This window comes from Tyto alba, unplaced genomic scaffold, assembly GCF_018691265.1.
Source record: "Tyto alba isolate M040663 unplaced genomic scaffold, T.alba_DEE_v4.0 Super-Scaffold_26, whole genome shotgun sequence".
NCBI lineage: Eukaryota > Metazoa > Chordata > Aves > Strigiformes > Tytonidae > Tyto > Tyto alba.
In genome coordinates, this window is record NW_024881300.1 from 1,608,372 (window position 1) to 1,634,422 (window position 26,051).

Here is a 26,051-nt window from a genome sequence, read left to right on the forward strand (position 1 = left end):
GCTCCCAGTTTTTACAGAGACAGCGGGGTACGGGGGGAGGCTGCAGGGCTGCGCGTGGGGTGGGGAAGGGGAGAGAAGCTGCTTCCCACACCCTTCCCCTCTCCCTGGCAGCCTGGGGTGGGCTGAGGGCGAGTGGGGTGACCATGCCAGAGGGGTGAGCCGGCGAGTGGGAGGCTGCAGTGTGGGCGAGAGGCGCCGTCCGTCCATCTGTCACCAGGGCAAGGTGTTCCCTTCCCAGTCGAGGAAGGCTCCGGAGGTGTCCTGCGAGAGGCTGGCCAGCACGGTCAGGATGCCCCGCACACTCTGCTCCACGGTCAGGGGCGCCTGCAGAAGAAGACAAGGTGCAGCATCACCGCCGTGGGCTGTGACCGGCAACAGAAAGCAGCCGGGCTTGGGCAGACCGGAGGGTGCACGGCCTGGGGAGCAGCACCCACAGTGCTCATGGGGGGGATATTTTTCTATTTTTCCTTACTGCCACCCATCTGCTGTCTGTGCTGGGTGGCGGGGACAGGGCTGGCACTTGGCACGTTGGCAGCTTGCTGCCTGTTCCCTGCCTCCTCCATCCCAGGAGATGGTCCTGGCAGCCCACAGCATCACACAACATCCCCTGCTCCAGGTGCCCCTGCCCTCCCCGAGAGTTGGGGGTACAGCGGGGGTCCTGCTGACCCTCCCCTGCACACCACAGTACCTTTTCAGTCCCCATGTCTGTCTTCACCCAGCCAGGATGGATGGCCGTGCACAAGATCCCCTTGTCTTGGAGCTCCGCAGCCATGCACCTCGTCACCATGTTTTGGGCAGCCTGGAAGAGGCACCGTCATGCCAGCACAACTCAGGGCACAGGCGGGCAGGAGGGGGGACATTGCCCAGCCAGAAAATGGCTGTGGAGGTGGAAAATGAGACTTTGCTCTGGGATAAAGCATCGGCACAACCCACCTGAAAGGCTCAGTCCTGGGTGCTGCTGCTTTCAGTCTCTGCTTATGCTTGGGAGAGCCAGGCGGGGGGTGGGTGGCCTGGGGCAGTTGGGTGCCCCCCACAGGCTCCCCTCCACGAGCACAGCGCACAACAGAGCATCCCCCAGCACCTCCCCTGGCACCTCACCTTGCTGGCCCGGTACGGGTACATGGGGGCCTCCAGCACGCCAAGGCAGAGCCCGATGGAGCCCAGTTTGGTGGAGACGTTGATGACGGCTGTCCTGCTGCAGCTCAGCCCCTCTTTCCCCGCGGCCTTCGCCGCCTTCTCCAGGAGCGGCAGAAACTCCTGGCACAAAGACACCAATACTCTCCTAATATGTGAGAAGCCCCACGCCCGAGGAACACCCCTGGAGGTCTCTATCGCAGACCATGGACGAGCAGCTGGACAGACACCCCCGGGAGAAGGGCAGGGGGTGGGGGGATGCCCCAGGGACAGGCCAGGCTCCAGCTTTTCCCTTCCCCAGGGAAGGAACGAGCTGGCACGGCCAGTCCGGGGTTGGCACAAGCTCCAGCTGGGGAGGAGCGAAGGATGGGAGATGCTGGGGCTGGGCTGAGCTGCCTCCCTGCTTCTCTGGGTGGGCAGAGGAAACCCACGGTCCTGGTCTTGACTCCGTCAGTCTGCCTCATTCAAGAGAGCAAGAACCCACCCGGAGAGAGCAAGAACCCACCCGGCTGAGGGCACCTTTGCCATGAGGAACAGCTCCCCCAAGCAGGAGAAACCCCAAAAGCCCACACGTAGTACCTTAGCAACCTGGAGTGGTCCAACCACGTTGGTGGCAAACACGGAGAGCATCTCCTGCGAATCCAGGGAGCGCAGCGTGGCGTGCGAGCTGACGCCCGCGTTGTTGATAAGCAGGTTCAAGCCCTGGTCCTTCAGGTGAGACCCCACAGCCCGCACGGCCCCTCGGATGCTGGGCAAATTCACCGTGTCTGCCAGGGCAAAAAGCAAAGTGGGGGAGAGTTCCAGGAGGCCCGCTGGAAAGCGTGCTGTGGCTGGAATGGCTCTCTTTAAACTAGCATTATTCAGAAAGAAAGGACCAGGTTTAGCAGGTCAGGGTGTTAAGCACGTTGAAATGAGCAGCAGTTTGTCCTCACCTCTTGGTTTCGCAGCCTTAGCTGAATTAAACCTCAATTCAGCTCCTTTTTGGTCATATGGAGGCTACCGGTAAGAAGAACTCAGCTGTATTTGCTTTCTGTATTCAAGGAATTTACGATTACACAAGGGATGCTCGGTCTTTGCGCACTGAGGCTCCCAGTTTTATTTCCACCAGAAGCCAGCGCAGCTGGATGGGCACATTTTAAGGGTAGACACCATCCTTGGGGAAACAACCTAATGACATTCTTCAGGTCCTTCTGTACTGCACAGCAGCTAGAAGGGCTGTTAACATAGGGGGGGCACATTCATTTTACTGTTGAATTATATGAAGGTATTTTCTGGTTTATATCGGTTCTGACAGATCATTTAGAACTATCTTTGACTTTTTAAACAATTTTTTGTGCTTAAATTGATCTTCCACAGAAGAGCTTCCCACAGCTTTGCAGCTGTTTGTATGAAGAAATCCCTTCTTTTGCTTTTTTTTTTTTTTTCTTTTGTTTAGACTTTTTTTTTTTGCTTCACATTGTTACCGATGAGAATTTGGAGCTGACGGATGAGCTGAGGTGAGTACAAGTAATAAAAGATTTGGGATATCACCTGCAGTATTTGCAGGCGCCGAGTCTGAACTTCCCCATCTCTACAGATGCTCTGGCCAACTTGTGGAGACAACCCCTCTCAAGCAACCAAAACCAACTGATTTTGTGCTAACAGGACCAAGCATTTCCAGTGCCTTTTTTTTCACCTGAATACTGGTATCTTTTTGAAAATCTTCCATGCTTTAATTGCAGGATTTTTTGGCAAAAGCAATAGGAGTGTTATTTTTTAAGTTTGCGTTCAGCTTTTTGGTTTGTTTGTTAGGATGTGCATGCCCTACCAGGTGCTCACCCCACCGAAGTGTCCGTTGTAGATTTAAAAGGGGTCGTCTAAACACCTTCAGGATCTGCAATGGGCTGGTTAGGCCAACATTAACCTTCATATCTTGCCTTTTAATATTCTAAGTACACTCCAAGTCCTTAAGAACTATGAATGTTCATGTGTATGGGCATGTTGAAGTGTGGCTTTGCTCCCCGTGCACATTTCTGCACACATTATTTGCTGGTGCTTATCTAATGAGCCTGCTGGGTAGGGGAGATAGCAGAGCTAGATTTCTTTTTTTGCAACACTTTGGCCCTCAAGCTGTGTTTCTGCTCTCACACTCAGACAAGACTGAGTTAGCAAAGCTTTGCAAGACTGAATATTCCCTTCTTAGAGTATTTTGTACACTGATGAGCAGCAGAATGATCCGTTTTCCTGGCATTTTTAACTATCCTGGTGCCTTTGTGGCGGTAAGCAAGTACTTGAGTGGCCTGGGAGTTGTTACCACCTTGCCTTGTGCAGCACAGACCTTCATAGAGGTGTCATGAAAACATTTGGGGGGGATTTGATGAGATGATCTGCTGTGGGGATGCCATACATGAGGGGATGGAGCCTTGGGATTCGAGAGGACACGCATAGCCAGCTGCAGGACAGATCACAGGGTGCTTTTTAGTGACTTCTCTTTGGATAATGATTGAACGGAGTTCAAGGCTCCATCACTCCACCACGTGTGAAGGATCTTTCAGTTGCTTTGGTGAATGATTAACTGCTCGGTCTGGACTAGCTGAGTCACTGATCCAAGAGGCCAGGTGTGTGGGACCAGCATGTTCCTAGTGCTACGACAGCTAAATTTGCTGAAGGAACAAACTCTTGTCTCCTTGGAAGAAATAAGAGGATAAGGATGAAAAAGAAAGAGAGTGAGAACAAAAGGAAGCGACAGGTCTTACATGTTTTGGAGTTAATTTCTAATTTCCTTTCTGAAAAGTGCATTCCGGTTACTGGTTTGAAGCCAACCTTCCCTTAAGATGGAGAAAAACACCCCAAAGCAGCTTCTCTTTTTTAAAAAATACTTTGTTGCCGTTGGATTTTTCATAGCTCTTTAGCTTATATCGGGACTTTATTGGTAGTCTGGGTTTTGGAGTGTAGGTGTTTTAGTAAAGGTGGTTTATTTAGTAGTCAGCCCCTTGAGATGTCCCTTTTATGTTGGCCATGCTTTGGTGAGCAAAGTAAGCGTGATCTTCCCATCATGTACTGCTAGTTGGGGCTCACAGGTAATTTTAAAGATGCTATTTTTAATCACAGAGAAGGCGTTCTACTTTAATAATCTATTTGATAGTAAGAGAGAAATTTGCTGCCTTTTTTCAGTAAGCCTGACTCCAGGAATGCCTTCTTTGCTAAAAAATGCTAAAAATTACTTGAACTTTTCAGGTGCTTTTAAACAAATAAATAAGTAGGCAGAGACTGATATGGTCTTTGCATTGCCTCGATTCAGTTTTCTTATTATTTGCTCTAAGGAAATACTCAGAAGCATTTAGAAGCTCTGGCTGCTTCCCACCTCACTTATTTCAGCAATGGCAATTCTGGTGCAAACGCTTCCCCAGAATGTTCCTTTTGGGTTTAGATAGTCTTTTTTGACCAACTCTTCTTAAAAAAAAGTGGCTGTGAGCAGCCCCTGCTCTCTCAGCCAGTGCTGTCTGCCTCCTCAAGACACATCTGCAAGAAACCACGTTCCTCAGCTTGGTGCCCCTTATCTCCTCACGCTTCACCCCAACGCTGTCCTCCCCAGCGAGCCCCCCATCCCTGCCTGGCACCCTGGAAGCTTCCTGCCTGCAAATACCCCAACTTTGGCAGCACCAAACACTTCCCTGGCTGCTTTCATTTTTCTCCCCCAAGTCCCTGGGCTGTCCAGGTCCATTAGCCACCTTCTCCTGTTGCTCTCCAGTGCTGCTGACAAAAGCCACCGAATCTGGCCCGCCTCCACAAGAGCAAGCAAAGGACAAAAGGACACCTCCCCACTCCAGGCTCCAGACATCCCGAACAGGAGCATGCCTCCGGGTCTGAGCATCAACCCGCAATACCAACACCTCCACAAGTCCAGATTTCCTATATGCATCCTTTTACCTTAATTCTTTTCTCCCTTTTTTTACCTGCAGAGAAGGAAATGCTGGCCATGCCCACCTCCGAGACCCCAAACCAGCCCTTCTCCTTAGGAACCATCTGGTAAGTTTGCTTGCTGCACCCTGCCTTGCTTTGCTTTGTGAACCTGCATGTCCCAGATCAAAACTTGGGCACTATATTTAGCATCTTTGGGAACAGAGGTCATGCCTCTCCCATGAAACTTGCTCAGCTGAGGTGTCCGGACCCACCTCTGCCTGCCTCTGAAGCCAGTTTGACTGCTTCCAGCCAGAGGACAGCTCTGCTTTGAGGGGGAAGCCTACCCAGATGTGCACTGGTCCCTCCCCGCGTGGCAGGGCTGGAGCTGCCCGGCTGCCAGCACTGAGCTGCCCGACAAACCTGCCCCCCATCCCGTCCCCAAAGCGAGCGGAGGGCTAGAAGCAGTGTTGCGTGCAAGGAGGGAGATTGCTCCATACCTAGCTGGACCAGTTTGATGCTGGGGTGCTGGGCAGCTAATTCTTGCAGGGCCTGGAAACAAAATGATGGAGCGAGGGAGGAGGTTAGAAGTCACCAGTGGCACGGCCATGTCTCTCATGGGGCTGGGGGGTTAGGAGACCCTGCCCGCACTGCCGGACCACCCGGCCAGGGATGGATCTGGCAGCAAGCCGGGAGGGCTGCGGGGACCATAAATTCCCTTCGCCCACCTGGCTTGGGCCCATCCCCGTGCCCTGCGCCCACACTGACCTTCCCTCTCGGACCCTCGGGGTCGCGGCAGGTGGCAAAGATGTGCTGGGGGGGCCGGGGGCTGGCGGCGAGCTGCCTCACGAGCTCCAGCCCGATGCCCCGGTTGGACCCCGTCACCAGGACGCTCCGAGCCAGCGCAGCCATCTCCACGGCCGCCGCGCCGGGCGGTGACACACGGCAGGATTGCCGCCTGCTCGGCGTGAAGAAGAGTTGGGCACAGCCCAGGGTGTGGCTCCGGGCGCCCACGGGGACGGGGACGGTGCCAGCACCAGCCCTGGCCCCTCGCCTGACCCAGGCAGAGCCAGGGTCCTCAGGGTGGACCAAGGGCTCCCTATCATTTCGGCACATAGGGGTCTATGTCTCCTGTATTACCCAGCTCCCCACTGCTTCACTCCTCTAAAACCCCAGCTCCCAGCATCTCTGTAACCTCAGAGGAAGGGTCACCTCTACCACAAGCTTGGAAGAGCACTTGGAAACACCACCAGGGAGGAGAAAACAGGTCCAAATTTGGCTGTGGCCAGCTATCTCCCAGTTTGGGGGGGGGGGGGTGAGTTTGGGATGGTTGAACGCAGGGATGCTAATCCAAAGCCCAGCCTGGGAAGCGCAGGGAGGGTATGTCTAACACTGGCAGCTCAACTCATGCCCGTGCTCTCACCCAGAGCACCCTGGAGCCAGCAGAGAAGACCCCCAGCTCCCTGTGGCCCCAACCACCTGCTGCTGGGGCTCCAAGGTCACAACCACCACCCTTTTCCTTGCTGGAGGACAATGCTGGATGTTTATCAGCCCAAAAGGTGCCTGCAAAGCCAAGGCTCCTGCATCCCAGACCAGCCCGGGGGCATGGATTTTGAGGAGGCAGAAGTGAGTAAGGTGCTGAAAGAAACAAAGAGCTGCCATGTACAAAGCCTCAGCTGAAACAGAAGAATTGGAGCAGCCTGAATTTAAGGTGGGGGAGGAAATAAAGAGGAAAGTAGCAGGGATGGGTCCATCACATCTGGATGTGGCCAAAGGGACACATCTGTTGCCCAGCCTCCATCAGCCTGGCAGAGGGGACAGAGCTGACTATTCTCTGAGTATTTGAGCAGTTCCAGGTCTGGCAATCACCAGAGAAATACTTGGATCAGCAGCTGGAAAGATGATGAAGGGGCTCCAAGTTTGGATGGTGTGTTTTCAGGTGACGCAGAGCACAAAGAGGAGGAAGCAGTGAAATTTCCTTCCATCTTGGTGGGTAGTCTGTGGCCCTCATGAGAGGTAAGCACACTGGGTGTGCATTTGGATGGTGTTAGGCTCAGACCCACTGCAGCAGGCATTACTGAGGGTATAATCACCCATGCAAGCAATTGCACTGCACAGACTTGCCTGCTCCTGCTGCTATCTGCAAACAGCATCCAGAGCAGAGTCACCATTAGGAACCAACAAGACTGGAGTTTCCTCTTTTCTTTCCAGGCTCCTTGGGAAGGAGACAAGAAGAGACACAAGCGAAGAAGGCTGCAGGACCAGAAATGGTGGGAATGGCTGCAAGCCAGCACCACACTGAGGAAGGCAAGCAGCAAGCAACCTTTGGAAATGGCTATCTGATGGCAACCAAGGCCAAGCAGGACAGCAGCACAGACATGCTCATGACTCAGGAACCACAGCTTGGGGCCTGAAGAGATGCTCTGGGGAAGAGAGAAGATCAATGTACAAGATCCCAATGCTGTAGATGCACCTGGAGACCGTTCAGGTTGGAGAGGACCTGGGAGTGTAGCCCCGTAGCCCATATAGATGTCTCTCACTAAGCACAAGGACCACTAATGACTAGCTCCACTGTGTAAGTCTAACACTTCGTGGGTCCACTGTGTAAGCCTAATTCGATCCAGTCCTTGCTAATGACTTACTTCTCCACTGAAGAGGACTGATAGGAGATGAGCATCCTCCCCAGGCAGATGGTTGCCCAAGAAGCATGAAGTCAGCAAAAATCTGTGGCAACTGGGGGAACTTGCTGCCCACACCGGTAGGGAACAAGTGTGTTAATTTACACAGCAAGGGAGGCTAATAGCAGATGGAATGTTAATTACAGCCCAATGAGCGTAAACTTAGGTAAGTTTCTACTAATCATGTAACAGGATAGGCTGTAGTTCTTTTGTGCAGTGTGCTAGCCTTGTGGAATTACCACCTAGCAACCACCTTTGTGCAACTGTGGGATAAAGTGGTATCTCAGCATCGTGTGTGTGAAGAACGGCTTTTGCACACTGGGTGACGAACCCTGTTTGAGGGGACAACAGGTCTCTGCTCCAAGCCAGGAGGCACAGGATCAGCGATGCCATCGCATCAGGCTGCTCAGGGCTTGAACTGGACCTCAGAAACCTCCGGGTCTCCCTGGGCACCTCTTTCAATGCTTGACTGTCCTCACGGTGACTTTTTTCTCGGTGTGGCACGTCTCCTGTACACGTGCCGTGCCTCTAAGCCTGGGGGAGGCAGGCGGGCCATTACAGACCCTGGCCCGCCGCGGAGCGGGGCTGGCACTCCTAAAATGGCGGCTCCCCGCTCGGCTTCAGCCCGGCCGCGTCACGTGGCCGCCGCCTCCCGTCCTTGCATCAGCCGGCGGGCGCCTCACCCCCAAGGGCGGCGGAGGGGGGTGGGGGCGAGGCTAACTCCGAGCGACGGCCCCGGCAGCCAATCGGAAGCGGGCGCACGGCGTGGCGCCGGGTCGGGGCGGGGCCGGCGGTGCGGAGCGAGGGGCGGCGGCGGCCGGGAGGTAAGGGCTGAGGGGATGTCCGGCGATACCGGTCGCTGCGGTTCGCCGTTACGGCCCCGCCGCCTTCTCCGGCCCGAGGGCAGGCGGCCTGGCCGGGCAAGGCGGTCCAGGCAGCCGGGGCGGGCGTCGCTGAGGGCCGGGGGGGCGGTGGTGGTGGTGCCCCGGTGTCCTCTCCTCAGCCAGGGCCGCGGCGGGGGGCGATGCCTGTCTGCCGGCTCTAAACGGCTCTCCGCAGGGCTGCCGGGCACCCGCTGTACCCTCGCTTCTCCTCGGGCACTTGAGGGTGGGTAGTGTCAGCGCAGAGGCCCTCCTGTGCCCCGGAGCCGCCGCAGCGGCGAGTCCTTCCCTCCTCGAATCCTTCCCCCCCCCCCCCCCCCCCCCCCCCCCCCCCGACGGCTTGCTGGCCCTGGTCGTACGGGGAATGATCGTCCCTCTGTGCCGGAGCAGGCTGGTGGGAGCTTGGCCCTCGAGGGAACCGCGTTGCGCTCCATCAGCGTGGCACAGCTTTATCGTGAGGGTATCCGGGAGGTGCTCCCCTTCAGCTGTCACCTGTCTCTGGTGTGCATGCGGGGATGTGGTTCCTCTCCGGCAAGGCTTCCAGGCATTCCTGGAGTTGACCCTGCTTTGAGAGCAGGGGAGGGGTGGATGTGCTCACATTCAGAGGTCAGTTCCAAACTCAGCCATTCTATGATCCTAGGATTTAATCACCTGGAATGATTTTAAGACTTGGCAATCCCCCTCCCTCCCCATATCCCCAGCAAGGCAAACACAACCTCTTATTAAGTTCAGTATCCAGGTGAACTTGGTATTTTAAAACCATATGTTTTCAAAAGAACAGGTAACTTGAAGTAGAGCTCTAGAAATCGGGGAGGTTGGAGGAGAGGAAGTTTGGGGTTCGGCCAGCACTCTTTAGGGCAGACTGATGGTTGAGCTGAAGAGTCGGCAAGAGGACTTACCAATGTGGGGAGAGCCTTTCAGGAGATAGAGGCGATGATGTTGTTTCTTGAGCTGACAACATGTAAGAACCTCGTTTGTTGTTGTTGTTTCTTCAGACTGCGCTAAGGCCTTGCCGCTTTCCCTTCCGCTTGCTTTGGACAGCTGTGACTTGCAGCTTCAGGATGGAAGGTACACTAACAGCTAGCCAGATCCGGCAACGCTTTATTGACTTCTTCAAGAAAAACAAGCATACCTATGTGCACTCATCTTCTACAATCCCTCTGGATGACCCCACGCTGCTCTTTGCCAATGCTGGTATGAATCAGGTAGGATTCCCACTCCAGTACTGTGGTCCTTGTGAACATACCCTGTAGCAGTTAAAACCCATGAAGCTGTTTGCAGAGCTGTTAGGAAAATTAATGTTGTTTTCTCCATCTTTCTTCTGGTCACAAAGAGGTGGTTGGTGTGTCCTCTGTGCACTCACAAAATTGGCAAGAGCGCTGGGAGAGGTTCCTGTGTCTGCTGTGCTGACTGTGCAGCAATGGGAGTGCTGCCAGTCCCCCTTCCTTCACCCTTTGTACCACAGCTAGTCCTGTCTCAGATGACTAACAGCATCTTTAAAGAGTGGTTGAGGCTGGACTGCTGAAAGGGCTCTGCTGGAGATCAGCACACAGTTTTCACTGACTCTTTGTTTTTTTCAGCTGGCTACTTTCAATCCCTTTGGAAGTCCTGGCATTTGGTGGGCTCCAGGAACACGTGTGTGTGTGTGAGTGCTAAGTTATAGGCAGTGGTGCAGCCTCCTCGTGGGCAGGAGACAGCAGGCTTCTTGTTTCCAAAATCTGCCTCGGGTACATCCAGGCTAGTGGTATCATGATGTGGACGACGCTTACTGGCTTGCTGTTGCTTGCAGTGTTTGAAAACAGGCTCTTAGTGATTTTCTTGGTTGCCCTTTTTTCTTTCAGTTCAAACCCATCTTCCTCAATACTATTGACCCCTCGCACCCCCTCGCTAAACTGAACAGAGCCACCAACACTCAGAAGTGCATCCGAGCAGGGGGCAAGCACAATGACCTGGACGATGTCGGGAAAGATGTTTACCATCACACCTTCTTCGAGATGTTGGGGTCCTGGTCCTTTGGGGATTATTTCAAGGTAAAACAGGCTAGGTGCAGCTCTGAATCTCTTGCTCAAAGCTGCCCGTCTGTGTGAACTCAGCAGAGGAACTGCCAAGAGGAAAGAGAGTATCTTGGCACAGAATTGTTCTTAAGGTGCATGTGGCTCCTTTGGAATAAATGATCTTGGAAGCTGCCCTGGCCCTGCAGAGTTTTTTGAGATTAATTACTTAAGGTTTACAAAGCTGATTATATTAACTCTGCCAGTTTGGAGTCCTCAAGCAAAGATTTTAGTGGCTGTCCTGGAGCTGTGGGCAGTTGCATGTGCTGTGCAACTATGATGGATCTTCAGACAGGAATGAGCATAAAATAATGATGTCCTTTCCCAAGCTTCTTGATAGCAAGTGTTCAAAGTCAGAAAGAGGATGTTAAGAATACAGAACAACAGCAGAATTAAAAGGCTTTTTGAGGAGCAGTGAACATGCTAGGAGTTAACTTGGCGGCATCTGGAAAGCGATATGAGATGTTTCTTGTGTGCTGTCCACGGCATATATTAATTTGCCTCCTTCTTATGTCAAAAGTCTGAAAGTTTTTTGCTGTTTAGCTGCCAGTACTCTGCGTGTTGAAGACAAACTCTTTCCATTCACTTGCTTTCCTTCTGCAGGAACTTGCTTGTAAACTGGCACTGGACCTTCTCACCAAGGAGTTTGGCATCCCTGCTGAAAGACTCTATGTCACATACTTTGGTGGAAATGAGGCTGCAGGACTACAACCAGACCTGGAGTGCAAGCAGATATGGTTGAATTTGGGGTAAGGCCTTTAAATGAGAAAGCTGCATGTTTTGTTGACCAATAGTCATTCAGAGAAAGATGGCATGTGTTATGTGATGGAGCACGTATAACAGGAGATTTTAACAGACGTGTCACAAATAATATTTGCAGGGTGGTAGAGCTGAAAAACCAAAGGGAAGTACAAAATATTAGATGGAGGATACGGAGAGCTTTTGTTTCAAAATCTCTTGTGTAAGCTTAAAAACATAACAAGTGCCCCATTGGGTCAGATCAGTGGTCTGGCCAGCCTAGTGTGTTGCCTCAACTGCTGTCAGAGAAATGCTGTTTGGGGAAAGTGGGCACACCTGACTGTGGCCTGCACTCTGCCTCCTCCCCTCCCAGTATCCACTGTCACTGGATTCAGTATGTTAGAGGGTCATCCATCTACTCCCCTTAGCCTCTGTTTGGGGCCCTTCTCCTTCAGAGTACGTCTGATTCAGTTTTGAAGCTGTTGGGTTTTTCTAAATCTCAATTGTAGTCTCCCACCCCTCTTTGTCCTCTCCAGATTGAAGAGTCCTTTTCTATACTCTCTTCCTAAAGCAGATGTTCCACCCCTAGGTAGTTTTAGCTTCCCTCCTCTACATTTGCTGCTTCTACCTTGCCCTCCCTGAGATGAGGAAGCGAGAACCGTGCTCAGCACCCGGGCTGTGGGTGGGCCAAAGCTTGATGTGGCAGTGTAATGAAGCCTTTGGACTTATGGCTGTAGTCCCTTCAAAGGTGCTAGTGACCCCGTCACACACCTCTACGCTGTGGAGCCAAACCTGCCTCACGTGTATTAAAGTTGGAGATCTGGCTGTTGTCTTGCTGATGGCTTTGCTGAGGTGTCATGTGGGCCTCTGCCACCACCTGGGACAAAAGCCAAGCACCAGTGTTCACTTGATCCTCCTCAGCAGGGATCCTGAGAGTTAGGCTCTTGGATTGGTCTGCTTCAAGGCTGACAAATCATCTGCTCATCCAGGGAATTAGCAAGCTGAAGTTTCTCTGGTATAGCCCTTAGTTTGGTGAATTCTTGCCTTGCTGTTAGTCTCTGTTGCTTAATAAGAGTTTCTTGTTACAGGCTGGCTGAGGGCAGGATTCTGCCTGGCAATATGAAGGATAACTTCTGGGAAATGGGCGACACGGGCCCCTGTGGCCCTTGCAGTGAGATCCACTATGACCGGATTGGGGACAGAGATGCTTCCCACCTGGTCAACCAGGATGACCCCAATGTCCTGGAGATCTGGAACCTGGTGTTCATACAGTTCAACAGGTGAGCGAGATCTGCTTCCCTCCCCAGGCTGCTCCAGCTTGGTGTGAAGGGTTGCTCAGACTGCGCACTGCTTTAACTGCCCCTGACTTGCTCACCATTCCCTCTTGCCCAGGAGCTGTGCACTTTGTGATGCTCTGTCCCCTGGCCCACCTGTATAGCCACACTGGCTTTTGGGGCCAGACTGGAAATATTTTCTCAGTTCATCTGCCAGGAGTTCAGAAGGGTAGAAGTGCCATCCCATTCTGGGTCTAAGCTGTCATTGAGGGTCTTGTTAACTATCTCAAAGCTGTCCTTTGCGCAGCTTGCGCATGGGCCCATGTTGTAAATCTGATGGAAAAAAATCTCATGGAGATGAGGATAGAGATGGGGTTGCCCCCTGCAGAGCCTCCACCATAACAGCTCATCTTTCTTCTTGTGGCTGGGCAGGGAGGCTGATGGGACACTGAAACCTCTTCCTAAGAAAAGTATTGATACTGGGATGGGCCTGGAGAGGCTGGTCTCTGTGCTGCAGAACAAGATGTCCAACTATGACACTGACCTTTTTCTTCCTTACTTTGAAGCCATCCAAAAGGTATGAACTGGGGAGTCTGGGTCTGGGCCTGGGCCTGCCCCAGCTGTACCTGTTCCCTGAATCCATGGGGAGATGCGTGGGGTTGGTCAGACAGGGCAATTACATCTGCAGGTCTCTGCTTTCCCAGCTGCTTTGAGCCTCGCGGGTTTGTACTTTGCTGAGGGTAGGAATGCAGGCAGGTGCAGTAATTGCTGCCTTGGGGCATGTTTCCAGGGGAAAACAGGGAATGATGAGCTGTGCAGCTTTTCCAGGTGTTTCTGTGAATGGTCCTGATGGCGCACTCCTTGGTCCTGTCTGAGTGGGAGATGCTCTGCAGTCCCGTATGGCCAGGTGCCATCTTTTTGCCATGTACTAGAGAGCACGCGGTGCTGCTAACCCAGAATCAGAGTTTGTCCTTCAGTCTCCCACTTGGAATATGCGGATCTGTGGATAATCCCCTGCGAGGGGACGTCTTTGCCATAAACCATGACAGTCACTTGTAGAACCAGTGTGCTGTTGTTGCATCTTCCTGGGTGGGGACCATGTTACCAGAGCTGGGAATTTTGTCTGCAAGTCTAAGCCTTTTTTTTTTTTTTTTTTTTTGCTCCTTGGAAGAGGCCGAGCTTCCTGGCTGGAGGTTGGGCTGGAAAAAATGCAGGAAGACGAGCCCAGGCTCCTGCTGCCTCTGAGGAGTGAGGTGCAGAGCTCCAGAGTTGGAATTAGAGGGCCACTTTTCTTCCATGTTAAAGCCCCTGGCTAGGCACAGCCTGTGTGTCCTTGTCTGCCTCCCTCCAGTGTGCTGGGAGCCTGGCCGTAGGAGCTGTGCCCATGGTGTGAGGTTTGCAACATGTGCAGGCACTGCTATGTTACTGGCAGTATCTTTCCCTTGGGTATGGATAAAAACACCCTAACAGAGGGAAGCTGGGACTTTCTCCCATGTGACAGAATTTGAAAAGTTTCCTGGCTGGGCAGGTTATGCCAGGCCAGAGTCCTTGAGCCACTGTACAAAGCAGATGTTTTCCCTGAGTTCTGTTCTTCTCCCTCTCTCTTCTGTCCTGGGCTCTTAATGTTGGGATAAATTGGCTTTTCTTCCCTCTGGTCTTGGAGATCCTTTGGCCCTGGGAAACGTGGGCTTTGGCTCTCCATCTTCCCTGGCTTTGCTGAGTCACCTCTTTCCAAGAAGACTGTGCCTCCTCTGTGGCTGCGGGCAGTGGGATGGAGTTGGCTTCTGAGGCACTTCCTTGTTGTTCTGCCGTGTTGCTGGTCCCCAGGGTCCACAATCATCCCTTGCCCAGCGCCTTCTCCTCTCTGCACAGGGCACGGGTGCCAGGCCGTACATGGGGCAGGTTGGTGCGGAGGATGCTGATGGTATAGACATGGCCTACCGTGTGCTGGCTGACCATGCACGGACCATCACGCTGGCCCTTTCGGACGGGGGCAGACCTGACAACACTGGCAGAGGGTAAGAAGGGAGCTGCTGCAATGCTGCCACTCCGCTTCTGTTCAGCACGGCTTCCCTGAGGGGACTGGGATCTTGGGTGTCTCTGGGATGTCTTTGAATTCATCTTCAAAGCAGTGGATAGCAGTGTTTGCTCAGTATATTTGACACTTGAATCCCTGTAGCGAGGTCTGCCCAAAAGGCCATGACACATGGGTGTGAGGGTTCACGTGAGTGCCAGTCCTGAGCTGAGGGGCTGTGCTGTGGGTGCCGCTAGACTCACAGGACTGACTTTTCAGCACACAGTCTGGGTCACAGAGCTGAGGACTGGCCCCTCACCTCTGGCTTGCTGTTGCTGTGAGCAGCTACTTGAGACAAAATGTGGGGTGAGGACCCTGGGGTGGCGTGCTGGTACGTGAATGCTGGTGGGATCCCCTGAGAAGAACTCAGAGGTGTAAACATTTGCAACGGGGGCTCTGCTATTCCCCAGGTATGTGCTGAGGCGGATTCTCCGACGGGCTGTGCGCTACTCCCATGAGAAGCTCAATGCCCCCAAGGGTTTCTTTGCTACTCTGGTTGATGTGGTGGTGCAGTCACTGGTAAGTTCTTCCCCTGTACCTGCTGAAGACTTGCTCTGCTGAGGTGTGCAGATCTCCATGCTGAAGGACTAATCATCTTCGGTCTGCAGGGAGATGCCTTTCCTGAGCTGAAGAAGGACCCAGATATGGTGAAGGACATTATCAATGAAGAGGAGGATCAATTTCTGAAAACACTCAGCAGAGGACGTCGCATCTTGGACAGGAAGATCCAGAGCCTGGGGGACAGTAAAATCATCCCTGGTAAGGCTGTGACTTCTGTTTGGATGCACCAAAAGGCATTTATTATCTGGGACCAAGTTAGGTCTCGGCTGGGCTGGGAACTGAGAAAAGGTGGAAGGTGTGGCGGGGAGAGAGTTGGAGTCAAAAGCCCATCGCTCAGAGCTGGGCCATCTGTCTCTCCTCTGGCCTGTGTTTGCTTGCTCGGGTTTCTGAGGTGCCCAGACACAGCACGACAGTGTGAGATCTGTGCTGTCAGGAGCCTTTTCGATGTTCACGTTCACCAGGCCTGTTCGCTGTCCTGCCACAGTGCAGAGCCAGTTGGGTGGGACACAGCCAGCTGGGGAGCAGGGAAGGGCAACACTCTCTTGTGGAACTGGAGTGCTGACTGCTCTGCTTTTTCTCTAAAGGTGATACTGCCTGGCTGCTGTATGACACCTACGGTTTTCCTGCGGATCTCACTGGGCTGATTGCAGAGGAGAAGGGCCTTGTTGTGGATATGGAGGGCTTTGAAGAAGAACGGAAAAATGCACAGGTAGATAACAGCTCCAGGGGAGAGCTGGTCTACGAGTGGGCAGGGAGGATTCCCCTCCTTGTAGTTTTCAGTTGTGAGTTTGCTCCTTTCTTACTGAGTCTGCTCGCACCCCGCGTGCCCCAGTGCCCTGTAGGAGAGACCAGTTGTTGTGAGATGTCTTCTCTGTGCAGCTGGGGCTGGTTTTGCTCATTAGCACTGTGAGGTTTGGGACATCGAGCTTAGCCTTCCGACAGAGTTGGTGGAGTGCTGGGAGCCCCTCCCCACTGTCCTGTTCTGGATAGGGAAGTTTGGGACTTCCCTGTCTGAGGAGCAGTGTCCAGGCAGGGCTGCAGTTCGGGTGCCTCTCCCAACACGTTTGCTGCAGCAGCAGGGAGTGGCATTGACCAGCTGGCTGGCTACTTGCCTTGCCCTTGCTGGGTTCAGGCCTGCTTTGTCTGCATGCTGGTAGCACTGGAACAGCCTGCTCTGAAGCCAGAAAAGACGGGAGCACTCCAGCTGCTGGCACACAGCTTCCCAGAGCAAAGCTCTAAACCCAGAAGCTCTAAAGGATGTGAGAGGTGTGCAATTCTGCTGGAGTGCACGGGCCAGTGCTGAGGTGGGTTTTCTCAAACTTTTGTGCTTGTCGTTGGCAGCTCAAATCCCAGGGCAAAGGTGCTGGAGGAGAGGACCTGCTCATGCTGGACATTTATGCCATCGAAGAGCTGAAGGCCCAAGGGCTGGAGGTGACCGATGACTCGCCAAAATACAGCTACGCTTCAGATCCGAGTGGTACCTATGGTATGAAAAGAACCTTCTCAGAATCGTCCTCTGCTGCCAAACCTTTCCTGGCATGTACCTCAACAAAATCCCCTCTGGGCTCATCTTCCCTGGGACGTGGAGGTGGCAGTAGAAATGTGCACGGGTGAACAGCCTGCTTGTTACAAATCGAGCAGGGAAAGGGAAGGGCAGGCTGTTCAAGGGCTGCAGTACTGTTGAGGTCCATTGTTGCCAACTTAAGGGAATTCCTGTTCCCTGGAGCTTTGTGTCTCCACACCCCACTATGTGTTTCTCAGCTGCGCTTTTGCCAGTGCTGCAGGAGACTGCAGTTTCTCCTTGGTCTGCTAGAGGGTCCTTGGCTCACTTGCTCTGGCTCTTCCTGCTGATTCTTTGATTTGGTGGAGATTCAGGAGGCCCCAGGCTCATAGCCATGCGTGCTGCTGACTTTTACTTCTTTAGGTGTGGAAGGAAGTGACAGTCCCTTCCCTGGAAAGCACTGAATGAAATTCCATCTTACCCAACCTAACTCTTGCCCTAGTTCTTTCTCCTTACTCCCTGCAAATGCGTTAGCTGCCACGAGCTCCTGCAGTAGCTGGGAGGTGTTGCTATGAAGTTTTGCTCCCATGTGGCATCTACAAGCTTTTCCTATTTTACTGACACTGCCTGTTGTCCTGGTGACAGATTTTGGGAGCCTCGTGGCCACTGTGAAAGCCATCCGCAGGGAGAAGAAGTTTGTGGAGCAGGTATCCACTGGCCAGGAGTGTGGGATAGTGCTGGACCGGACCTGTTTCTATGCTGAGCAGGGTGGGCAGATCTATGACGAGGGCTACATGGTCAAGGACGACGACAGCAGGGAGGATGTGAGTGGACCTGAGAGCCTTTTGTTAGACTTGGTCTGACCCAGGGCCTGGGCAGAGGAGGAGAGGGGGTCGAGCAAGCTCCAGCAATTTCCTGTCCATGTCAGGTGTCAGGCATTGCACAGGTTTCCTTTTCGGGAGCGCAGCGTGGCACAGGTGGGCTGGAGTTTTGTTCCCCTTGCTTCTTGGGGAACTGAACTCTGTGCTGCAGTGTCAGACTGTTGCCAGAGCTTGGGTGCCTGCTGTGGTGGTGCTGGGGTTGCTGCGCAGAAGGACGGCGCTTTTGAGCTGTGTTGGGGAGCTGAGGCAGGAGCTCTTCCAGCTCTGCTGTGCCCCATAGCCATGTTCCACCTTCTTTCACTTCTCTGCTTTGCGGCCCTGCGTGCCGTGTCTGGGGACACCCAGCTTTTCCCCATCACGCGTGAAAAGGAAACCTGTGCCAGCCTGGCTCTCAGCTGAGGCCTTTCCAGTTGCAGCTCAGACCTCTGGCTGGACTGTCTGTCTCCCCTTGGCTTCTCACCCTGCTCACTAGGTGCATTTCCCTCTTTGTACAGAAAACAGAATTCACGGTGAAGAACGTGCAGGTCCGAGGAGGCTACGTGCTTCACATAGGAACTCTATATGGAAGCTTGAAAGTAGGAGATCAGGTCCACCTGTCTATTGATGAGGTAAGACATGGCTTTAACATGTGGCCTCATCTTTCCCTGGATTTTGTCTCCTTTCTTATCATCGGTGCCACTCTGGCAGCCTGGTGTTTGGGGCCTGCTCTCCCTGCAGCACACGATGCAGACAAGCAACGTGGCCCTTCCAGTCTGGCTGACTCAAGGCCTTTCCTGCTTGGCATCTGGCTTTCTCCTACCACGAGGCAGATAATGCCCAGCTGGGTGACAGCCACGCTCACCAGGGTTTGCTGGTCAGCAGCAGAAACACATTTTGGGTCACGACTGAGAGGCAGAACATGTTTGGTGCCCTGCTGCGTTTTGGATGACAGTGGAGAGCCTGGGTTGCCTGCCCGGCTTCAGACATTGTTCCTGTGGGCTCAGTCTGCTAAGTCTAGTCTGCAAAATGCATTTCCCTTCCCTATAGAGGCAGCACCTTTGGAGCAAGAAGGAAGGCTTCCATCTTGCAGCACTTTTCCCTGCTAAGAAGCATAGATCACTGTCTGTGACCTGGTCTGTCCTTGGCCTCTCCCCAGACATGACCAACAAGGGGACCGCCAGGGAGAAGCCACCCACAAATTTAGCGGGGAACATCCTCCTCCCTTAGCTCCAAGGCAGCAAGTGTGATAAGTTGTTTCTGGTCTCCTGAGCTAGTTCAGGTTTCTGTTGGAGCAGCGAGTTAACCTCCACTTCTGCTGCTAGAGGTGATCTTGGCTCCTCAGTGCGGGACCCCATCTAACAGCGGCTTCCTCCACCAGACGAGGCGGAGGCCAGTCATGAGCAACCACACGGCCACCCACATCCTCAACTTTGCCCTGCGCTCCGTGCTGGGGGAAGCAGACCAGAGGGGGTCACTGGTGGCACCAGACAGGCTGAGGTTTGACTTCACGGCCAAGGGAGCCCTGTCGACCCAGGAAATCAAGAAAGTCGAAGGGATTGCCAACCAGATGATTGAGGAGGCAAAGGTGGGTACGGCTGCCAGGTTGGATATACTCAGGAAAAAAAAATACCTTGAGTCAAGCTTTTTGGATGATCTGGGCTGCTGGGAGTTTGGCCCAGCTGGAGTCCTCTGCACTGCTGATGCAGTACTGGGCACAGATTGGCATCGCCCCAGAGGATTTTGAGTGGGAAAACTCCATGTTAGCTTGCTCTGTTCACTGGTACTGAGCCCTCTCTAGGGTTGGAGTGTTTCTGTGCCTGCTCTAGTGTCACATTAGCTACAAGAGCTCAGAAGTTTGGCAGAGCAGTTTTGCAGGCCTGGCTGGATTTACAGCTGTCCTGGTTTGGGCTGAAATACGAGTTAATATTCCTTTTTGGGAACTAAAATAGTGCTGTGTTTTGGATTCAGCTTTGGGTTTGGTATGAGAAGAATGCTGATAGCACACTGATGTTTTCAGCTGCTACCGAGACTTCAAGGACTCTCCGACTCCCCACGTCCTGCCCGTGCGCCAGGGCACAGGGAGCAGGGAGGGAGCACGGCCACAGCACCTGACCCTGACTGGCCAGTGAAATATTCCACATCATGGAACGTCGTGCTCACTATATAGAGGAGGGGTGGTTGGGAAGGGGGGCTCTCTCTTGCTTCTGGGACTGCGATTGCAGGATCTTGACATTTCGGGGTCGCTAGCCGGGAACGGGCTGGGTATTGGTCAGCGGGTGGTGAGCAATTGCATTGTGCATTGCCCGTTTATATTTTCTATTACTGTCATTGGTCTCATTTTAGTACCACTATTAAACTGTTCCTATCTCAACCTGTGAGTCTCCCTTTACCCTTCCGATTCCCTCCCCCGTTCCCAGGTCGGGGGGGGGGGGGGAAGGGTGGGTGAGCGGCTGCAGGGTGGTTGGCTGCCGACCAGGCTCAAACCACGACAGCAGCATACACCCAGACACCCCAGTGGTGTGTCCTCGGTGGCGAGAGAGTTGGGCTTTCTTGGTGCCAGCCCTGCGTCAGAACAGACCGTGGAGGACCCTGTGCTCTGCTCAGGAATCGGGTTAGAAACCGTTCGAGTGCGAAGGAGCCACACGGGGAGTCTGAGCAGGCAGTGATCTCAGGAGGTTGGAAGATGGGGCATCTGTCAGTGACTTTGGGACCCTGGCAGCCCAACAAACCCCAGCTCAGGTGGAGCACAGAACTTCCCTTATAGGATCTTTCGGAGGAAGTCAGGGTTCTGTGAGAATGCGGGCCCTCGGTCGCAGCTGTTAGGACTGGCTCTTACCTGCGTCCCTTTCCTGTCCTCTGCAGACCGTGTATGCCAAGGACTGCCCTCTGGCAGCAGCCAAAGCTATCCAAGGACTGCGGGCAGTTTTTGATGAGACCTACCCCGATCCTGTCCGTGTAGTCTCGATTGGCATCCCCGTGGAGGAGCTGCTGGCTGACCCCTCTGGCCCTGCGGGCTCCATCACATCTATCGAGTTCTGCGGAGGGACGTGAGTATCTGGAGAGGCTGGGGAAGGTGGCAGGGTGGCTGAAAATGTGTCCCGGGGGGGGAGCCTGAGCTCTGTTACGAGCGCTGTGGGTGTATGCTGGGCATGGCCAGGGCAGAGCTGGAGATGGTGGTGATGATGTGCCTTTGCACACCCAGTCCTGAGTCAAGCCGTGTTTAAAATCAGCCTTTGCAGGCAGGGAGTCTGCCCGCGTGCTGTCCCTGCCCACACAGTAGCCTCTGACTGCTGGGAGCACAGCCCTCGCCACCCTTCCCTTGCTTATTTGCTTTTAGCAGCTAGGTTGGGTTTCCTGCCTGTCCCCACGCTTGCTGCATCTCCCTGGCAGAGTGGTTTTCTTTGATTCCTGCTGAGATGAGAGGTGGACTACTAACTCTCTCTCGTGGGTCTTTCCGGGGTCTTTCCAAAGGCACTTGCAGAACTCCAGCCATGCTGGCCCCTTTGTGATTGTTTCAGAAGAGGCGATTGCTAAAGGCATCCGGAGGATAGTTGCAGTCACTGGGGCCGAAGCTCGGAAGGTAAGGGGAGACAGGAGAGATCCTCTGTGACATCCCACATACTAACCCTATGCCAAGGTTCCTTTCGTTCAAATTTGTCCAATATCCTTGCTGGGATACACAGCACCAGGGAGAATGGTGTGAGTGTGAGAGAGATTCGTGGAGAAGGATGCTGCTGATAGCGAGGGCTGTGCTGGAGGCCCCTGGCTGTGCTACAGTGAGAGGAGAGAGCGGGGAAGGAAGCGAAGGGGGGAAGTCTCGGCTGTAGCTGTCGTGTTAGTATGGCAGAAGGGCCTGTGGGGGGGTCTGCGAGGTGGCTGCGGGGTTAGCTGAGGTTGCTTTGCAGAATGGGCTGCAGATCTAGAGCTCTTGGCAGCTGGCAGGATTGGCGGGGGAGTTGTGAAGTCTGAGAATCCAGTCCTCTGCTGCAGGAGGCAGGTGACTTTGCTCCTGGGCTGGTGCCTCCTGGAATGAGAGAAACTGAGGTTGCAGGGGAGTTGGTTTTCTCTTTTTGGAGGATCTTGGCATTCCTTTTGTCCAAGAAGAGTCCTGGGGGCTGTCTGTCACCTGGTTCTGGTCAAGTGCTGCCTGCTTTGGCTCTGCTGCTTCCTGAGGAGTTAAGGAACTCCATCCTGGGGCTGCAGCATTCCTCACCCCTTCTCATGGGGGTGGCCAAGAGCCCAGCCTGCTAAATCTCCCTGCCTTACTTAACTCAGACTGTATTCTGCTAGGCCCTCAGGAAGGTCGACAGCCTCAGGAAACTGCTGTCAGCGCTGGAGGCCAAGGTGAAGGTTCAGACAGCTCCCAACAAGGATGTGCAGAAGGAGATCACGGACCTCGGTGAGGTGAGGGTCGTAGGAGTGCTCTGCCTTCCCAAAGTGAATGAGACCTTGATTGCCAGCACTGCGTGGTATTAATGAGGCTCAAGTTCAGCTTCTTGCTCCTGTCCATGGGTGCTGCAGCTAGCACCTCATGCCTGAGACTGTTGGGCACTGGGAGAGGAAGAGAGATTACTGGCCTCTGCCAGTTGAGGCACTTGAGGTTCATGAGTGTGGTGCAGCATCTTCTGCCATGGTCACCAGTATTTTTAATTCTCCACCTACTCCTGTTTCGCAGACCCTGGCTACTGCTGTTATCCCGCAGTGGCAGAAAGATGAGCTGAGAGAGGCTGTTAAAGCCCTGAAGAAAATTATGGATGACCTGGACCGAGCAAGCAAAGCCGACATCCAGAAACGAGTGAGCCCTGGGCAGGAATAAAGGCCAGTGTGGGGGGGGCTCCCTTGGGAGCATCACTTGTGTCCAGTGTGGAGGGGATCTGAGCTGGGAGCGGGGGGCCCCTCATGCTGTTCAGCCTCTCCTGCTCAGGGCACGGTTACCTCCGTGTCTGTTCCCTGGCTTGAAATGCTGGCAGCCTCTGTTGGAAGTTGGGGTTCTCCTGCCCTAATGGTGCCCCTGGGTGCAGGCTTCTTCCTCCTGGATCCCGTTGGATTTATCCTGGAGGAGGAATCGCGTGGAGCACTGCCTTGCAGGCCGCACACCCACCTGCCAAGGTGCAGCGAGGCTGCTCCGGGCTCAGCTGGGGGCGTGTTGGTGCACTGTGGGGGTTCCTCTGTACCTGCGGGGAAGCTCTGCCCCGGGTGGTTCTTGTGTCCATATGCAACGTGTGTGCTCTAGCATCTGACCGCTGTTGTCCTCAGGTGCTGGAGAAGACCAAGCAAGTCATTGAGAGTCACCCTAACCAACCGCTGGTGATCATGGAAATGGAAAATGGAGCCTCAGCAAAGGTCTGGTCTCTCCTCAACAACCTTCCGTGTGCCTGAGGGGCAGTTGGGTGGTCTCTGTTCGCCCGGGGCGGCGGTGCTGGGTTACAGAGATGTCTCCCTTGCCACCTGCCAGCCCTGAGCGGCGGCTGAGGAAAAGGGGAAGGACCGCTGGGCTATTCTCTACATCCCACCTCCTGGACTAACACGGGGGTGTGCAGGGGGTGGGTGGGGTCTTGACCCCACTCGCTGAGCTTCCAGACCTGGTGGTGGGTAGGGACCCCAACAGAAATCCTGTTGTGTCCCAGGTGAGACTCATCCAGCAGCAGTTGTGTCACTAAAACACAGGCTTAAGGGACTCTCAACAGCGGCTCTGCCAAGCCACTCTGCTCCCCAGCTCCTGGGCCCTGTCTGCTGCAGCAAGGTTCAAATTCTTTTCCGGCTGGGGCTCAAACTGCTCCTTCCCTCCTCCACAAACAAGTTAAGTTTCTTTCCGAGCGCTTTGTGTTGTGAATAAAAATTCCCTTGTGTGCGCTGTGCCGCAGTGCCGAGCCCAGCGAGCGCCCGGCAGCGGGGGCCGATCGTACCCGCAGGTTGAACCACTCGAGTTTTAATGCCCTGTTTAAATTTCCACTCTGGAAGTCTCGGGGTGGTCCTGCTCGCTCTGCAGCTGTGCCAAGGCAGCATCCTCCCCAGCAGAAGGCCACACCGGAGAGCTGCCTGTTCCCCGTCCAGCTTTGCTCGCTGGAGGCCCCGCTCCTGGAGCTCTGTGTCTATCCGAGCAAAGGATGACGGTCTCCTTGGGGATAACAGAATGCCTGGCAGTATCCCCCATTTTTCCCACATCCCTGCTGTGTCTGATAACCCTCGAAGCTTCTTCACGCTGCGGTTGAGTCCTCCTGTACTCGCTGCAGAACAGCTTCTCCCTGCTGCAGAGCATTTTCCCCTCCAACCAGTACGCTCGGGCAAAGGTTCCCTTGCTTTGGGGCTCATTCTGCCAGTTCCTGGAGAACTGGAGGTGGGGAAATAAAAGCAGCTCCTCGCTCCTGTCTCCTTGCAGCCGTGAGGGGATGTGTATCCCCTGCCAAGGCTTCCGTGCAGCCGGGGCTGTGCAGATCGCCCGGGTTTGGGAGGGAGGGTGCTGCTGGCCAGTTCAATGCACGTCCAGCTCCCCGAGGTCTCCGCGGGGGCCGGAGTGGCCAGCGCAGGGAAAGTGTGCTGCAATGCTTTTGTCCCCCTCCAGGCCCTGAACGAATCCCTGAAGCTCTTCAAGGCTCACTCCCCCCAGACGGCCACCATGCTCTTCACTGTAGATAACGAAGCCGGCAGAATCACCTGCCTGTGTCAGGTACCCCAGGTAAGGCCCCTGCCTTGCTCTGAGCCTCGGCGGAGGATCTGCAGCCTCATTTGGGGTTGGCAAGAGCCCCCAACCCTTGTGCTTCGGGTTAGCAGCAGGCTGCAGAGGGGGCTTTGTGCTCTGCAGATGGGAAGGGGCCGGGACTTGCTGCGGTTGCAGGCGTGGGGGCTGCCCCTGACCTAACTCTTCTGCAGGGTGACAGCGCTTTGTCCTGTTGTGCTGCGCTCCTAGATGCTCTTCCCTCGCTGCTGGGTTGAGGTTAAGCTCCCTCTTTTTTTTTTTTATGTTTCTTTTCCTGCCCAGGAGACTGCAAATAAGGGCCTGAAGGCCAGCCAGTGGGTGCAGGAGGTGTCGGGCTTGATGGACGGCAAAGGCGGGGGGAAGGACGTCTCGGCGCAGGCCACGGGCAAGAACGTGGGCTGCCTGCGGGAAGCCCTGCGCCTGGCCACGGACTTTGCCAGGCTCCGCCTGGGCGAGCTGAAGAACTGACGGGAGCCCCGCTGCTGAGCCGCCGCTTCTCATCTTCCCTCTGAATAAAACCTGCCTGCCCGCCCTGCTGCTGCCTCGGCTCTGCTTTGGGGGGGGGTGGGGGGGGTGGGCTGGGCTTGACGTGCGGAAAACAGACTCCACAATCTGATAGATTGTAAAGTAGGTATGTTTATTCAGCGCTGGGCACACAGGGGATTGCTCCTCCGAATGTGTGTGCAACCATGTGGCACCATTGCCTTAGATTTATAGAGCAAATGATTACATATTCATAATATTTCGCAATACGCCTATACATATGCATCACCTATCCCCGCTTCGTATTAAAAATAGCATTTCCATGATCTCCTCCCAGTTGAGTCTGTGCAGTGAGTTCCTTTGGTCCTGGGCAGGGGTCGTGAAGGGCTGGGCGGTGGTCGTGGGAGGAAGTATCTCCTCTTCCTCAGTGCTGAACTTTTCACCCCGAATTCCTGCGCAGTCTCTGTCACCCCCCCTGGACCCGCAGAGCAGGTTTGTGCCGGTTGTGGGGTTAATCTTCGCTTACTCAGGGGTGGAGGAGGCTTTTTACTTAAACAGGAGATAGTGGTCGAGCAACACAAACACCTCATACAAGCTAGGCAAACTCTTATCTCGACTATTTCCCTCCTCATCCCCTTCTTGCTATTCCCATATTAACCCTTACATCCCCTGTTCCTATCTAGGCCCTGTATCAGTTGCCTTAGATTTATAGAGCAAATGATTACATATTCATAATATTTTGCAATACGCCTATACATATGCATCACCTATCCCCACTTCGTATTAAAAATAGCATTTCCATGGTCTCCTCCCAGTTGAGTCTGCGCAGTGAGTTCCTTTGGTCCTGGGCAGGGGTCGTGAAGGGCTGGGCGGTGGTCGTGGGAGGAAGTATCTCCTCTTCCTCAGTGCTGGACTTTTCACCCCAAATTCCTGCGCAGTCTCTGTCACCTCCTGGACCCGCAGAGCAGGTTTGTGCCGGTTGTGGGGTAATCTTCACTTACTCAGGGGTGGAGGAGGCTTTTTACTTAAACAGGAGATAGTGGTCCATCAACACAAACATCTTCACTTACTCAGGGGTGGAGGAGGCTTTTTACTTAAACAGGAGATAGTGGTCGAGCAACACAAACACAGCACTATCTATCTTGTGCAATCTAAGCAAACTCTTATCTCGACTGTTATTTCCCTCGTCATCCCCTTCTTGCTATTCCCATATTAACCCTTACACCCCCTGTTCCTCTCC

The 26,051-nt window shown here is 54.1% G+C and overlaps 2 protein-coding genes across 6 annotated transcripts; one reads left to right on the forward strand and one right to left on the reverse strand.

Annotated features, from left to right (window-relative positions):
• Window positions 1-143: 143 nt before the first annotated feature.
• On the reverse strand, window positions 144-5,940 carry LOC104360301 (C-factor-like). Its single transcript, XM_032985331.2, has 6 exons — window positions 5,782-5,940; window positions 5,514-5,565; window positions 1,714-1,901; window positions 1,099-1,257; window positions 689-799; window positions 144-324 (listed from the first exon to the last, which is right to left on the reverse strand). Exons 1-6 carry the CDS (start codon window positions 5,923-5,925, stop codon window positions 211-213), a joined length of 768 nt encoding a protein of 255 aa, XP_032841222.1. The 5' UTR covers window positions 5,926-5,940; the 3' UTR covers window positions 144-210.
• A 2,519-nt stretch (window positions 5,941-8,459) lies between these two features.
• Window positions 8,460-24,861, forward strand: AARS1 (alanyl-tRNA synthetase 1). Of its 5 annotated transcripts, none has more exons than XM_042797615.1 (21): window positions 8,460-8,515; window positions 9,568-9,777; window positions 10,414-10,602; window positions 11,227-11,372; window positions 12,450-12,641; window positions 13,068-13,212; window positions 14,508-14,653; window positions 15,120-15,228; window positions 15,318-15,468; window positions 15,855-15,979; window positions 16,612-16,756; window positions 17,417-17,595; window positions 18,147-18,260; window positions 19,010-19,216; window positions 20,494-20,678; window positions 21,103-21,211; window positions 21,922-22,035; window positions 22,307-22,426; window positions 22,888-22,974; window positions 24,194-24,307; window positions 24,611-24,861. In XM_042797615.1, the coding sequence occupies exons 2-21, from the start codon at window positions 9,634-9,636 to the stop codon at window positions 24,794-24,796; spliced, it is 2,907 nt and encodes a 968-aa protein (XP_042653549.1). In that variant the 5' UTR covers window positions 8,460-8,515; window positions 9,568-9,633; the 3' UTR covers window positions 24,797-24,861. The 5 variants fall into 5 exon arrangements, with proteins under 5 accessions (XP_042653549.1, XP_042653552.1, XP_042653551.1 ...); XM_042797618.1 differs by having other exon boundaries at window positions 8,461-8,515; window positions 9,614-9,777; XM_042797617.1 differs by having other exon boundaries at window positions 8,505-8,611; window positions 9,614-9,777.
• The last annotated feature ends 1,190 nt before the right edge of the window (window positions 24,862-26,051 follow it).